This window comes from Magnolia sinica, chromosome 2 (genome assembly GCF_029962835.1).
Source record: "Magnolia sinica isolate HGM2019 chromosome 2, MsV1, whole genome shotgun sequence".
Taxonomy (NCBI): domain Eukaryota; kingdom Viridiplantae; phylum Streptophyta; class Magnoliopsida; order Magnoliales; family Magnoliaceae; genus Magnolia; species Magnolia sinica.
Window position 1 is genome coordinate 1,386,076 of NC_080574.1, and position 17,183 is coordinate 1,403,258.

General features: G+C 40.2%; 1 protein-coding gene across 1 annotated transcript; it reads right to left on the reverse strand.

The window, feature by feature from the left end:
• Positions 1-8,995: 8,995 nt before the first annotated feature.
• Positions 8,996-16,635, reverse strand: LOC131231349 (amino acid transporter AVT1J-like). Its single transcript, XM_058227518.1, has 3 exons — positions 16,163-16,635; positions 10,195-10,802; positions 8,996-9,608 (listed from the first exon to the last, which is right to left on the reverse strand). The coding sequence occupies exons 1-3, from the start codon at positions 16,353-16,355 to the stop codon at positions 9,099-9,101; spliced, it is 1,311 nt and encodes a 436-aa protein (XP_058083501.1). The 5' UTR covers positions 16,356-16,635; the 3' UTR covers positions 8,996-9,098.
• Between the last annotated feature and the right edge of the window lie 548 nt (positions 16,636-17,183).

Genomic DNA, 17,183 nt, shown 5'->3' on the forward strand with positions numbered 1-17,183 from the left:
AACTAGGGTGTTTACGTTTGAAATGGTGCCGCAGTTGGATAGATGATGAGTGTAAGTCGGACTGACGAGCAGTTGTCGGTCAGACTAACATGAACTGACCCAAACTGACAAACCAAAAAGGCCTACCTCTCATTCGTTTCAAACACGTAGGCCTAATGTATGCAATTAAAGTCTTCCATTTTAGGGGTTGTACAAAGGAGATTGGAAGCTGATGACCATTTAATCATTGGGCGTGGCTTAGGTGGGTCACTAACTGTGAGACACATCATGATGTATGTTCCTTACATCCACACCATTCATCCCTTTTGAGTGCTCATTTTAAGGTATAATCCCAAAAAAATGAAGGACCACACTACGGGAATGTTTATTTGCTATACAACCTCTTGATAAGATCACAAAGACCTGGATCAAGAGACCACACAAATGTCAGCTTGATCCAAAACTTGTGGCCCACAATAAGTTTTTAATGGTCAATCACCAATCCATGATGGGAGCTATTAATGGACGCATGTATTCATTGCTTAGACTTTTACTTCTGATTTTTATTTACAGATGATCCTTGGCGGTCGATATATTAAATTGATACCATTGACGTGCATATCCTTGAGCTTTATGTTTGGACAAATGGGGTGGTGGCTCATTGATCTAGTCCGTCACCCTCATGTGGCTTGCCAGGGATTTAAAAAAAGGCCTTGCTTTTGTAATCTTAATTAGTATAGGCTAATTTCAAAGCTGTTACAAGCTAGTGCTTGAATTGTGAAACATGGATTAAATCCGCTAAAAAGAACAAATTTAAGTAAAAGGTGCAGCTCCCTTTTGAATAATGTGGTTAACCGTTGAGGGTCAAATATTGCATATTAGACCCCAGTTATTACCTGATTTTACGAACATGATACGGTTTAACGGTCCGTTTTGATCGTGTTTGTGTTGCAATGTGTATTCAGGAGCCTGAACTGAAAAGAATGCTAAAGGCATAAATTTAACGCTCAAGAAGTACTAAGACTAGGGATGGACCTTAGGGGACCGAGATCGAAGAAATTACACGCCAAAAATTCGAGAAAATAAAGTCACTCACGTTAAACAGGCCTGAAAGTCGGCCAGAATGCATGATCACAGGGTTCTCGCTATTCGTTCAGTACAAAACTTTATATATGGGCCGAGGACTATAAATTAACTATACACATCAAATTTTAGCCATTGGATCCTTGTGAAAGTGGCCCAATGGACAGATCAACCCACATATCAACAATTTGGGGCCTATCTGATCTTTGGATATACTTCAATTTTAGTCTCAACCCCTTAAATTAGATGGGAAACCAGATGAACAGTGTGGATTTATCAACAGCACCAAGAAAGGACCCACTTTACGTGAGTGCATGTGCACAACACACGTACACTCACTGTGCACCAAAACACCCAAAGTCGGCTAGCGCACGCTGACCGATTTACTTCTTCAATTCTCAAGAACACAACAGCGCCTTACACACGTTGGCCATTTTTAGCTAGTGGGCCCCACCCATCATCCGTTCTAATGATCTGGACCATCCATATGCTCTAGAGGGGGGTGTGACCATCTCCTAGGTGGCCTTTTGACCCCATATACGTGTATGCACGTGAATCGTCGAAAAATGCAAAATTAACAATGAGTTGGTTTGATACAGTGGACTGCACCAAAACCCGATAAAAACAACTTCCTAACTGGTTTTTCGCCAGAAATTCAATGAGCAGAGTGGAATTTTCTTCCAAAGCTGATCAAGGGCCCACCGAGCATCACAGCGTACTCTGTTTCGCAGCCCCTGCGTATGGGAAATCCGAAAATTCGGGAAAGTTGTAAGCCACTTTCGTTGCTCGTTTTGTCAATCTGGACAGTCCAAATAAGAGAGAGGGTAGCCACGACCCACGTCAAGAAGTCAGATGCTAAGCAGAGGACGTCTGCACTCCGGAAATTTGCTCCCAACGCTGGCTGCATAAGAAGTTTCTATATATATAAAAAAAGGCAACCGACTTCCGCAAAACTCTTTCTCGACCACCTCTTGTGCGAAAGGAGTGCGTTAACTCCTTACCCACTCCAGCCTTTCAACCGACTCCAGCCAAGCTTATTGTCTATAAAACGTGAGAGAGAGAGGAAGATCGGATCATCTTATCTTTGGGGCAGCTGTGGAGGCCTGTGAACGTGGAGCAGATAGAGAAGTGGTTGACACTCCCTTCTTCTTCTCGGTTTTTCTTTCCGTTAATGCTTTTTAGAGACTTTAGCCTCATCATGATTATGATAGGCTAAGCCTCTTAGCTAGGGCTAAGAGGTAAAGCTTGTAGTGTGATTAGGATAGTTGCTTTGATTTGATTCATGTTTATTGAAGTCTCTTGGATTCTAATTTGACTATGAAGGAATATTTTTAATTTTTAATGGTTTGTTGTGACTCAAATTACAATGAATCTGCGATTGCTTTGAATATCTTCTTCTTGAATTAAGATTATGAAATTGGGCAGTCCTGTTGTTCGCCATCGTCCCATGGGCATGGTAGGGTGACGGAATCACTCCTAACTTTCACAATTCTCTTAAAATTGGCTGTGAGATTGGTAAATTGCTATTGTTTGCCATCGTCTCCTGGGCATAGTTAGGTGACGGAATCACTTCCAACTCTTCGCCAATTTTATCTATTGATGATTAGATCCATAAGAAGTTCAGAGATCTGACAAATCTCTTCCTACCAATTGGATAGGATAGAACTCTGATTCCAGTTGTGTCCTTGAATCAATGCAAGGTAGCTTCCCAGTTGTTACAAGTGGATCTTTGGCACCATAATTCCCACTTTTATTTTTATTAGTTTTTAATTAATCTATTCCAATTATTCCCTTTTTTTTACCTGATTTAAATTTCATCTTATACTGGTTCTAGTTTGAGTTATTTTCAGATTACGTACAAGGTTCAGTCCCCGTGGATTCGACCTTGGTCTTACCGAGATTATTACTACATCACAACCCTATACTTGGGGTGTGAACATGAACTTACTTGGGAAAAATGAATTAGTAACCTGTATGCCATGCAAAGACTACCACATAGAAATAGATGACTAATAAGGGAACGTTGCAATGGTTCACATTCAATGGAGTAAAGAAGGAAAACAAATTAGATTGGATTGCCAGTTTCCAAAATGGAAATTTTTAGGGGGATGGTCAACTCATACTTAAGCCCATTAATGTACAGCTGATCCGAAGACCAACTTGTCTAGATTAGATGTCATTTTCCTGCAACACAAGTCCCTGTGGGGCCCACCATGATGTCCGTATGAAATTCACTCCCACCATGATGTCCATATGAAATTCACTCTGTATATCAATTTCAGAAGCTTTTATTAGGATGAGAGCTCAAAAATGAAATAGATCCAAACCCAAGTGTGTCACACCATAAGAATCAGTGAGGATGGAAAAGTTTACCATTGAAACCTTCACGGAGCTTACTGTGATTATTATATGCCATCTAACCCATTCATAAGGCAATTCCCACCGGGATGAATAGAAAACACCAGATCTAAAACTACTATGGGCCGTAATAAGGTTTCAATATAGTGGCCGTTCAGTCCCCAATGTTTTTTATGGTGTGGCTCCCTTGAGTTTTGTATCTGGTTCATTTTGGGCTTTGAGTTAATACGAGTTGGTGGAACTACGGATGCAGCAGACCATGAGCATCGTCATGGTCCCCACAAGGCTCTGTGTTGCAGAAACTCCCAGTAACATGTGTTGCAGGAAACTCGCATCCATTTAGACTCTTGATACATCGTATTAATGAAGAGTTCTAGAGAATAAGGAACTCTCTCTCTCTCTCTCCATGCATGGGATTAGAAAATATATTTGTAATGGATTGTACAACTGTATATAAGATATGGTAACAACCCTATTTTCTTACCCTACAAAATAAAAAAAAAGAACAAAAAAAAAAAACATATCTTCTTACCCACTAATTATCAATAATAGCCCTACAGAATATATGCAAAGAGCAAAGAAGAAATTAGAAATGCGTTTAGTATCCTATGAAACCTATATGCAAATAAGTTCCAGAAACCATAAATATGGAAAAATATACCAAAATTCCCACTTACAAATGTTCAGACAAATGATTGCAACAAAAACCCCAATTACTAAAATCTCCACAATAATCATAAACTCTGGCCGACTCTGAGAAGCTTTGGAAATCTTAAGGTAACAAATACATGATAATACCAGGGAAACCATGCCTACTCAAGAATGACCCAATAAGTGCCACAAGATATGAAAAGAGTCGGAACTGTCAAGGCCACAATTACAGTGCTTATCACCAATAAAGTCCTAATGAGGAGGCTAATAGTTCTTTTGTTGTTGATATGCAACTGATCTCTGATGGCCCCTGCAATCAGTGTAACCATCAGTGCATATTTAGTAAAGGGGTTGATCAATGTGGTGTAAATTGCAATCTTTGAGCTATTCTTTCCAACCAGGAGATTTAATGTCACTTGAGACTTCACATCCTGAGTGTGCATTAGGTAGCCTAAAATCGCCATTGTTCCATAATTGAAGGTGCAGATAGCAAAGCAGAGGATCAATATCTAGAATGCAAGGCAATATAAGAAAAGGTCAGCAAAGTAAATAGCATTAATCATTTGACTTATCAATTATATAAATTCTAGGTTATATATATTCTTCTTTTAAAAAAAAAAAAAAAAACTGGTGCCACTAAAGAGAAAATACATATGAATGAATACCCATTGCATGGTTGGTTATAATGTTTTGCCTTGTTCAATGGCCTTTATTAAAACATATGGGTGTTTCCATAAAAACAAGGATGGTAATCTTGGTCATTGTGTGTGTATTTAGTTAAAGAGCCACATAATGTAGCACTTTTAGGTCACCACCATTATGACAATCATCATATTGGTCCAACATGCTTTTTTGATATGTTGATACTTGATTCTCTTCTTGGAGCAAATTTACCGAATGGCCCACCTATTAATTTTACAATCATTCAATCAATGAATTTTGGGACACGGATCAGGTGTTACGAGGGAAACCGCTTACGGCAGGGCCCACCTGGATGATATGTTGGGATGCGGATTGCGTCCTACCCCCGCTGTCTCCAGCTGGGTGTTCCCCGTACGCAATCTCCTGTGGAACGCACACATACTTGTAATGTCAATTCAAAAACAATCCTCACTGTTGTTAGCCCAATATAGCAGTGTCAATGGCTAGGCCCGAAACAACCAAAATAGGAGTTTTGAATGGGCAAGCCCAACTGGTCGAACCTGCCAAATTGAAAATCATTTCACAAGCAACCCCAGGCCTGTCCCATTAATAGCCCTAGCACTTTTTGAGATTGGAAGAGTTTTATGAAAATACCCTTCTGGACCATATCATATACACTTAGGTGGGCCATGTTATCTAGTCATTCCACAGCTGTGTTGCACTCACACGTGTGCAATGGTCACAAGCTAGAGATGAGATGGGATGGACTTTTGAATATCCTGATATTTCAAGCGGGCTTAAGGGTCAGGGCTGGCCGAGTCTGGTTCTCTAATCTGGCCTTCCAGTTTTAGGCCTAATACCAGTCACTAAAATATAACAGTCTTGAAGGTGAACCATTGATTAAGTGGGCCCCACAATCAGGCCTATATTACATGGCGTGCTCTATATGTCTGGGGTTCGAAACCCGTCAGAACAACTAACCCGTTGATAGCCTTTACTACTTGGCCAGTGGCCACCCTAGGATACATGGGCCCACTTTCTATGATTACAACTATTCATCTAATGAGACCCACCTTCAAATGATCCTTCAAAGGATTTGTGTTTTTTGGTGGAGAGAAGAGGGGAATTACTTCTCCGCATACGCCAGCAAGATCCAGGCAGTTTTCTATGATTACAACTATTCATCTCCAACAGTTTTCTTCATCTATTACTTTAATCAAGACCTACATGATAAATCAGCCTCAATTCAAGACAATTATAACCATACAATTGGCTGGCTATTAACCAGACAGTTAAAAAGAAAAAGAAGAAGAGGGTTATAATCAATTAAAAGTGAATATTATTAATTACATTATTAATAATAATAAATGGAAAGGTAGATGGAATGTGTGTAGGTTGATAGTGATACCTGCAGTTGCATTCGTGAAGTTGAATAATGTTCGGAAGAACGTACTCCCACTCTCCTCTATCATACCTTCTTCTTCCTCCATTTCTTCTAATTACATAATGGCTGGTGTACACGAGTCGAGCTGGGCAGAGCTCGACTCAGCTCGGTCATCAAGCCTGACTGGCCAGCTTGGCTCGGTTCGGTCAGCAGCTCGGGCCAGTTCGAGCCAAATTCGCCTGGGTAGCAATTTCACAAACACATAGACTACACCTTCAAAATCTCACTGCATGTAAAATAGCAGCAGTGGTTTTACAGGTATTTCATCAAAGAGCTTCTAAGCAACATAAAAATCAAGGAAAAAAAAATATATTTGTTTCATACACATACCTTCCTTGCCACCAGCCACTTTGTTGAGTCATTTCATCAAACACTTGGTGAGCAACATCAATATCAAAGTAGCCGAGTCACCGAACTAGTTCGATCCGAGTCAAGTCGAGATCGGACGAGCGAACTGGGGTTGAAATTTTTTCGAGCTAAAAAAATCAGCTTGACTCGGCTCGAATTCAGTTTCCAACCGAGTCAAGTCGAGCGAGCTAACTCGGTTCGTGTACAGGACGGTCTTCTTTTCCTGTAATTTTCACGAAAATGTGGAAGCAACTTGTAAGAGTTTTGTCGGCTTTTATAGACTGGGAAGACTCCTATATTAGTTGTTTATCACCCTTTTGAAAATGCTGGTGACTCTCATCCTCTCATGTGAAACTGATATACAACTATTCATACCTTTTCAAAATGGTGGTGGCTCTCATCCTCACATGTGAAACTGATATACAACTATTGAGACCATCCAAATTGTAGGATCCATCACTAACTAAGAAAACCTGACCATTTGATTAATGGTTCTCAAACGGATGGTTAGGAGTAAAATAGGGAGTGGTCCAAATCCCTATGGGCCCACCATGATATTTGTGCCCACGTATTGTACGAAGAAAATATCCCCATGGGCCCACCATGATATTTGTGGGAAATGCACTCAATCCGTCCGGTGCAACAGCCATCTTGAAATGGAAGGGAATATCTCCCTGATTTCCCGCCGAACACCGTTTAAACAAACAGTGTTCGTTTTCTCGAATTAAGGCCCACCATCATGGATTATCACAATGATCTGAACCGTCCATTTTGTTCAGAGAAGCGGGCCTACCAAACCCCAACTCGAATAGCACATCGGGATACACGTGTGCACACACGAATTCCGTCACAAAGAGGAGCTGCGTGCGGTATTTCACTAAAACGGAAATTCCGTTTCTAGGTTGACAGGCTGGTAACCTATGAGAGTATCCATCCGACCATCTCCGCCGTCCATTCCGGTGCATTTCAACCCTTCATTCGTTCGTTTTAGGGCTTTCATAGCTGAAGAAAAAGGCGGAAAGAATCTCGACGTTTTGGTAGCTGCCATGATCCCAGCCGCTGAGTTCTTCTAAAAACAATCCTGGATCATCCCAGGCGTCGAAATTAGGGCGTTGGAATCGCCACGATGTTTAGCTAGGAGATCTCGTGGGAGATCTTCTTGACTCGAGAAATCGGGCACGAGAGAAGTTTGCGCATCATTGAGGAATCTTGATTGTCCGTCCAAAACATGGACCCCACATTGATTACTGGCCATATCTACACCATCCAAACGTATCATATCATTATATCAAACAACCGTATTGAATCCGCCATTATAGAGTGGATCATCTTCTCCATTCAACCGTAACACCCATCATCTTCAGGTGGAACCCGTTTTGCTGATCTGAGTCGTCCAATGAATGGCCCACCCCATCAGAAATGAATCCCAGCATGTTGATCATAGACATGCAATCGGTTGGTTAATATATATTATCTTCTTCGTTCAAGTGTTTAGTTATGCTCCGAAGTGCCTCGCAACCATCCAATGTGTACGGTTGAGGAGTCACCAACGTTTTCTTAAGTGGTGCAAAACGAACTTAGAGTCTAGTCATTGCATTCTGTTAAGAAATTCAGTCCATGGCAGATTTGCTAGGGGCCTTGATAGGACCCGGGGCGATTTCTCACCGTTGGATTGCATTAATCTATAGTGCCCACGTATTGTACGAAGAAAGTATCCCCACGGGCCCACCATGATATTTGTGCGAAATACACTCAGTCCGTCAGTTGCAACAAGCATGCTAGGTCCTGAGACCAAAATTCCGGTGGGCCACACCACAGGGAACAGTGCCGACACCACCCTATATTATTTTGAAATTTAATTCTCACCCGATAAATGGACTAGATTTACATAAAACATGGTGATCCCACAGGACGCCGATTGCGAACTACCCTGCCTGTCTGTAGCCCCGAACGGGCAGTTCTGTGAGCGGGCCCACTGTAATGTATCTGTTTATCCAAGCCGTCTATCCCTTTTCTCGTATCATTTTAAGGCATGAATACAAAAATGAGGTACATCCAACGCTCAAGTGGAACACACCAAATAATAAGCTTGGTTGCATTAAATGCCCGAAGCATTAAATGCAATAGTCATATGGGCTGTAATAAATGTTTTTTATGGTGCGGCTCCCTTCAGTTTTGTATCTGGTTCAGTTTTGGGCTTTCAGTGTAACATGAGTTAGGAACTATGGATTCAGCAGACCATCACACGAGCATCGTCACAGTCCCTACAAGGCTCTGTGTTGCAGAAACTCTCAGTAACATGTGCTGTAGGAAACTCGCATCCATTTAGCCTCTTGATACATGGTATTAATGAAGAGTTCTAGAGAATAAGGAACTCTCTCTCCCCAACATACATGGGATTAATAAATATATTTGTAATGGATTATACAACTATATATGGTAACAACCCTATCTTATTACCCACTAATTATCATCAATAATAGCCCTAAAGAATATATGTGAAGAAGAAATTAGAAATGCATTTAGCATCCTATGAAACCTGCAAATAAGTTCCAGAAATGATAAATATGGAAAAATATACCAAAATTCTCACTTACAAATGTTCTACAATTTGTCTTAGAGAATAATAAGTACCCGTGATTGCAACAAAAACCCCAATTACTAAAATCCCCACAATAATCATAAACTCTGTCTGACTCCGAGAAGCTTTGGAAATCTTAAGGTAACAAATACATGGTAATACCATGGAAACCATGCTACTCAAGAATGACCCAATAAATGCCATAAGATATGCAAAGAGCGGAACTGTCAAGGCCACAATTACAGTACTTGTCACCAATAAAGTCCTAATGAGGAGGCTATTAGTTCTTTTGTTGTTGATATGCAACTGATCTTCGATGGCCCCCGCGATCGGCGTAACCATCAGTGCATATTTAGTGAAGGGGTTGATCAATGTGGTGTATATTGCAATCTTTGAGCCAATCTTTCCAACCGGGAGATTTAATGTCACTTGAGACTTCACATCCTCACCATACATTAGGTAGCCTAAAATCGCCATTGTTCCGTAATTGAAAGTGCAGATGGCAAAGCAAAGGATCAACATCTAAAATGCAAGGCAATATAAGAAAAGGTCAGCAAAGTAAATAGCATTAATGATTTGACTTACAATTATATAAATTCTAGGCTACATATATTTCCTTTACAAAAAAAAAAAAAAAACTGGTGTCACTAAAGAGATAATACATATGAATACCCATTACATGGGTGGTTATAATGTTTTCCCTTGTTCAATGGCCTTTATTAAAGCATGGGTGTTTCCATAAAAACAAGGATGGTAATCTTGGTCATTGTGTGTCATGTATTTAGTTAAAGAGCCACATAATGTAGCACTTTTAGGTCATCACCATTATGACAATCATCATATTGGTCCAACATGTTTTGTTTTAACCATCTAAAGTTTGATGTATTTAAACTAGATGAAGGATTTCTTAAGCTGGTTTTTGAAAATTTAAATTCAAAATTCAGGGTATTCTAAACATGAAATACTTTAGAAGTACAAAAATATTTGTATGTATAACTTAATAATTTAAACTTTTATTTTAAACATCAAAGCTACCAACATGTATCTGTATATATCAACAAATCAAAAATGGAAAATCAAAGAGTAGGGCACCCTTCTTTTCACTTACCTTAGAAAACTGACTCCTATCTTTCATAGAAGTGTATATGGTGGGAAAAACTGCATGCCCACAATAACAGAAGGCATATACGCTAATACCAGTAGGAAGTCCACTCAAATTAAAAAAGGCTCCTCTTCCATGAAATCCAACACCATCAACTGCACCGGTCCAAAAAACAGAAGCCACCAAAGTGATAGAAGCCAACACCCCTCCAGCAGAGACATAAGCAAGTAAGCCCAAACTCCTTAACCACATTGTAGGTAAAATTACAAGGGCAGTTAATAGAACAAACCCTTGTTTCCCTCCAATTTTCAACCCCATGATCTCAAAATCTGTGTTGGGAAATAACTTTTCCAAGTTATCACCTTCCAATATCAGGAACTCAATTGCTACCAAGTACAATTCGAGATACATGAATAGTGCGATTGTTATTTTTCCCTTGGACCCGAACGCATGCTTGCCAATGTCGGGGTAGGTTTCGATACGTGCGTCTGCATCTATACATCTTCGCAAGAGTAATCCAGTGTAACAACATATTATTGCTACAAGTAGAAAAGGTATCAAGCTCAACCATCCTCCTTCTGATAGTGCATATGGAATTGATAGTATTCCAACACCTAAAAAATAGAACCATTTAACCAAACATCAGTTTATAATGCTAACATAATAAACAAATCTACCTCTAGATTACTAAATGGGACTTTATGTGAAAGGAGAATGAATTAATGGAGGAGAGTGATTTTCGGTGTCCAGTGTTTGTGTATTGGTAGATTACCAGATCCAGTTGCATGTACTGTAGTTATCGTTCATGTGTCACCCGTATGCCTAAATTCCATGTTTCCCTCCTCTTAGGCTTAGAGCCCAAAGCCCGGCTCGATCCAAGATTTAGGGGGCCAAACCAAAGGAAATAGTTGGGAGTGGACACTAACCTATTAAAACCTTCCTAATCATTTATGCGGCCAACGGAGATGTGGTTTAGACATCCTACCCATTCATTGAGTGACCCACCTAGATGAGGGGTTCCACCAAATTTATTTTAGTCTATTTCAAAACTCAAGTGGGCCCTGCAAACTATTTTATTTTATTTTAATGTTTTACACATATTTTGCACTATGGTGTGACCCACCACCCAAGTCCCAACTATAAGTGATTTTTGAGACGTCCCATGTTTAAATGCCATATACACATTACAATGGAACCCATAGAGCTTGAACTTACCATAATATATGATGAGGTCCACCTCATAAGAACACTTCCCCCACACAAACACACAGAGTGATCTTATCATGGAATGGAAATATCGTAGAGGTACTCTCCAGTGCTTGTGACACAGTAAGTACTTCCTTGACCGTCCATCTAATTCTTCCTATTATGGATAGTTGATGGTTGATTTACACTTAGTAGCAGCCCACCATGATTTTTGTGAGGAATCCACTCCATCCATCCGTTTTTTGAGCTAATTTTAGTATATGAGACCAAATTTGAGAAGTATCCAAGACTCAAGTGGGCCGGTTAGGGAAATTCCTGCCATTGAAACCTCCCTAGAGTTGACAGTGATGTTCACATGACATCCATACCCTTCATAAGGTCACACGACCATAATGTTTATATGTCATCCAAACCGTTTATAGGGTTAGTGGCTTACTACCACTCAGGTAAACTGTAGTCACAAATATCATTCTATACAAAAAGTCTGTTACACGAGAAAGTTCCCAAGAGTAGGCATTCAATTCCCATTGTTTTGTATGATGTGTCACCTGATTTTTGGATTTGCCTGATTTTTGAACTTCTGTCCTATGATGGTCTTGAGAAACTGATGGACGAAGTAAGACCCAAATTGTGGTGTCCGGACTAATACTACCGTTTACAATTTGCTTGTGCCGGTTCCTGTGGTCGGAAGCTGTTTGGGCCCTCCCTGACAAATCCACTCCATCCATCACTCTATAAACATTACTATGATTTTGCCGAATGCAATAAAAATAGGCAATGAGCTCCTTTCTGAATGGAAGAATGACTAGCATGTGCGGTTCACTTCACCTCTATGAAGTTGTTTTACACAGCAGGCAACACCCAAGCTCCCTGACCATATATAATATGTAAAATTTATTCTGTTCATTAGGTAATAACTATCATTTGAACCAAACAAGCAAATGTTTAGGCCCATTGCAGAACTTCTGTGGTGTGCATTTAATACCCACTCTTTCGTGTGGTGGCCCACATGAATTTTTGATCTGACTGATTTTTATAATCCTTTCCTAATTTCGTTGTCTTTCAAAACTGATGAAGAGTGGATTTGTTACAGAAATTTTTGTGAGCCCTACGGACAATCTACGTAGGCGGGTTAAAGATTTCCTGAATAGGTACGGCGTTGGCTTCACCCAACACGGTGCGGCCCTGATTGTGGGGCCCAATTTACTGTATGTATTGCATATTACCGTCCGTCAATTTTGCCCACTCCTTTTAGGCTGTGAACCCGAAACTTAAGCAGATCCAAATCTCAGCTCGATCATATCATCGGAAACAGTACTGATTAAACTCCCACCATTAAAAACTTCTGGGGCCCACCAGAATGTTTGTTTGCCATCCAACCTTTTGATAAAGACACACAGATTTGGATGAAGGGAAAAGCAAATGTCAGCTTGATTCAAAACTTTTGTAGCCACAAGAAGTTTTTAAAGGTAGGCGTTCATCACCACTGTTTCCTACAGTGCGGTCCACCTGATATTCTGTTCTGCCTTATTTTTGGGCTCGTGCCGTAAATGATTTGGAAAATTGGATGGCTGACGTGGATTAAATACATACATCATAATGGGTCCACAGTGCAGCGTATACAATCCTCAAGGTTAAAGACTCCGTGGGCATTTATTTCATTTAAGGAAAAATCATACTTCAGGGACAATAATTAATTAATTAATTTTTTTTAAAAGAATAAAAACCTAGATGTAAGTATTTTGTAAAATTTTCTATAAAATTAAGGGGTGAAAGGAAGAACCATGATCGGCAGCCAAGTCTAAAGACCCTGTACAAATGTAAATTTCAAAGTGGGGCCCAACTAAACAAAGACCATTGAATAGGAGATGGGCACGACCAAAGAAATAGAGGCGTGGGAACTGCACGGTGAAAGTTAAAAGAAAAATGATCTCAGTGTCAATTTTACAAGCCTCATTTGGATGACTAGGATCAACTCAAGAGGATGAACCCCTTATATCAACTGTCTATTATAATCATGGGTGGGCCCACTTGGGGCCATGGCCCCATGTAGCAATTCTCACCAAGTACCAAGACTCCGCACGGACCGAAAAAAATAGGATAAGACTGAAGCTTTGTTGATAAGCGCAATAGCAGAAGGGGGGAAAAAAAAAAAAACTAAAGCTCATTTCCTTTGACACGGCCTTTTAGACACCTGATTAATAAATTTTATAATGAAATCATTGTACTTCTCCATTCTACAATTCTCAAGACTCCTGTACAAGGACTCGGACTAGTAGTGACACTTCCGGTACCATGCCCCACCGTTATGTTTGCGTTTTTGTCCATCCATTAGGGGCTCATTCCATATCTAAATCTCAGCTCGATGGCACATAGGAAACAGTGGTGAGTGAGCACGCATCGGGCGAACTCTGCCCCCATGATCAGCTTAGCTCCTTCAGCTACGGGGCCTGGCTTGAGTTTGACTCAGCTTGATCATGATCAAGCCGACCTGGTCAGCTTTACCTAATGTGGTAATTGCATCAAGTTAAACTCGAGCTAAGTTTGAGCCGATTCAAGTTTTATTTATTGGGCCGATCAAGTTTAGCTTGTTTGATTGGTTAAATTTTGTAATTGTAGATAAAAGAAGTGAAGCGGAGAATAAATGAACAATAAAACCCAAAGCTTATGAAATTAAGCTTATGTGTTGGGTTGCTGTGGAGGAGAGGGAGAGAGTAGTAGTAGCAGCAGCAGCAGCAGGAGAGAGAGAGAGAGAGAGAGAGAGAGAGAGAGAGAGAGAGAGAGAGAGAGAGATGTGAGTCGGGTGTGGCGAACAGGCTAGGCAGTGGACGGGTCAGCTAGTTGGGTGTAAGTAGAGAGGGGAAGATGAGATTCAAAGAAAAGGAGGTGAGGAGAGGAGGAGGACACTGGATAGGGTGTATAGGGTAAATGGGAGGGAGAGGAGGAGATGATGGCGCTTGCTGCTTGATCAGAATTTGGATAAGGTTGCAAACTTAGAAGAGCAATTTGGGCTGAACCAAGCCGAACTAAATCTGGCAGAACCAAACGAGCTAACCGAGTTAGCTTGGTTTGTGTTCACCTCTACCCACCATTAAAAGCTTCATAGAGTCCCACCGTAATGCTCATTTGTCATCCAACCTACTAATATTGTGACAAAGGTATGGATGAAGGGAAAAGACATCAACTTGATCCAAAACTTTTGGGGCCCAAGAAGCTGTTAATGGTGGGCATTCAATCACCACTGCTTTCTATGGTGTGGTCTACTCGAGATTTGGTTCTACATGAGTTTTTGGGTCGTGCCCTAAAATAAGTCGAGAAAATGGATGGATTGCATGGATAAATCACATACATTATGGCGGGGGCTTATAAAGCTTTTCCAACAATTACTAGTAATGACCTGAGTATTGGAGAGGTTACTTCATAATCCGAATCCTAAGAAGGGATGGGAGTAGCTTTAAATTGATTGCACAAAGGATGGATAGTCACCATTCCTGTACCCAGGTTAGGTTGGTACTAATTAGTGCTCGAAAAGCTTTATGGAATCACCATGATGCATGCGATTTATCCATGCAGTCCATCAGCTCATTTAAGGACATAAGAGTAAAAATGAGACAGATCAAAATCTCAAGTGAACCACGCCACAATACTCAACATTAAAAACTCCTTGGGGTCACGAAACTTTTAGATTAAACTGATTTTTATGTTTTGCCTTCACTGGATCTGACGCAGGGAAGGATGTGAGGTCGAGCACCATCTTTCTCAAGGGGATAATTGTCCACAAAAATCTATAAAATTCAAAATTGATTGACAAATGAAATAAACGAGTTCACAATCCTTTAAATAGGGATACTAAGTAATGAAAGAAATTTCATAATCAAATTACAACTAAAACTCTTAGAATTCACATCTTACTATAAATAGTAAACTTACAATTTCATAGACGGTCGTGATTTCCACTAGTGTGTAAGGTTTTCGGCCCAAAACAGTAAGTGTCCTATTTGGCTTCACCAAGTTGTTCTCCTAATTATTCTAAGCACTTTTCATGTTGGGCGCAACTCCTAAACCTCAACGAATGAAGAGTTATAATTAAACTAAAATTTATTATTTATAATAAAAATGAAACTAAAATAGGGAAACAACTATCGATCTGATGACATTTTGCAAATCCGGCTTGCGCGACCTGGTGTAGCGAGGTTGGGTGGCTAAAGTGGCTCGTCCTACTCCAAAATCATATGTTTTTTGTCCGATAACTCATTCCAGATTGTGAGATATGCCCGTTTAAGGTATGACGGTCTGGATCACTTTTGTCGTTGACTGAGCCTTTTCTGATCCATCTTGGCCATGAAATTATCCACGACCCACTCTATGTCAGGATCTGTATGACATTATCAATACGTTGGATGGAAAATAAACTTTACTAGGCCTTATGAAGTTTTTAATGGTATCTGATTTTGGGCTTAAGCCTTAAATGAACTAGTAAAATGGATGGACAAAGTGGATAAAATACAGACAACATGGTGGGGTCCACAGCACCGACCAATATTGAGATCTTCAATGAATATGAATTGGAGATTTTCAATAAAATATATCATTTAAAATGGAATTCCTTGGAATCCATTTTAAACAACGTAAATAATACGTTATAAGGAGACCATTAAATAATTACTGCAAAAAATTTCATTTTTTCATGGAATCTCACTTATCAATAGGTCCTAAAAACAATGCCATCACAAATTCATTCATTCATTCAAGAGAGAGAGAGAGAGACCTGATAAGGCATTGAGGCCATTGAGCAAAGTCCTGGGGAAGGTGGTGCCTTGCGGTTGGTTTTTTGGGGAATCCACGCACCCTCCCCCCTTGGTCTCTTCGGTATTGAGTAATGGCTCATTGATATGGCAACCATAAACCCTGATCTCGGCATGTTCTGGTGAAGTAGATTGTGTGGATGAGTAAATTGCCATTCTCTTCAAAGAAAAAGAAGATAGATCTCACCAGCCTTGTTATGTTGCCTTTCCTTCCACATCTATGGCATATATGGTTTCTTCCCGCCCCGGAATTTTATATGGTGTATCAGATCTGTCGTGAATCACGTTGTCAGGCTAGAGTTATATATAAAAGAAATGTTTCTGAGTCCTACCTATTTGACCTCAAGTTACAGTTCAACTAGTAAATATCTCCCAACCTAATAAGTTCATACCAAATCCAAACCTTCCAATAGGTTGGTCCCAACTCGAGGATCACTGCAAAAGATATCAACCCAATCTACTGTTAAGGAGAACCGCAAAAAAAAGAAAAAAAGAACAAAAAGAAACAAACAAATCTAGCCATTGATAAATATCGAAAGATAAGTTTGGACGACTAAATCGGTTGATGTGGCTAATTTTTGCCTAAGGTGTTCCTTATGCTGAGCCCAACGTATTGAATGGGTTAGATATTGCACGCACATTCAAGGTGTGAAGTTATGCACTGTGTGGACCATTGCTCGCGGTCCAACCGGTTGGGCTTGAGACCTTCTTTCCGAAAACACGTGGCTTTTCTATGCGTGCACGCTTAAATCGGGGTTAGTAAAGAAAAAAAAAAAAAGAGTGCGGATCCTCTGCCTCCTGGAGGCAGGGAGTCCCTGCCTCCAGCGTTTTCATTGGTCAACGTCACTGCAAGTGCCACCTCATCAATATTTTAAATATAATAGAAAAAGTAAATTTAATAAAAACTATAACCGAGACGTTAAACGGAAGCGGTTTGCGTGTACAGTACCTCAGTACGGTAAGCGTAACTCATTCGTGCAATGT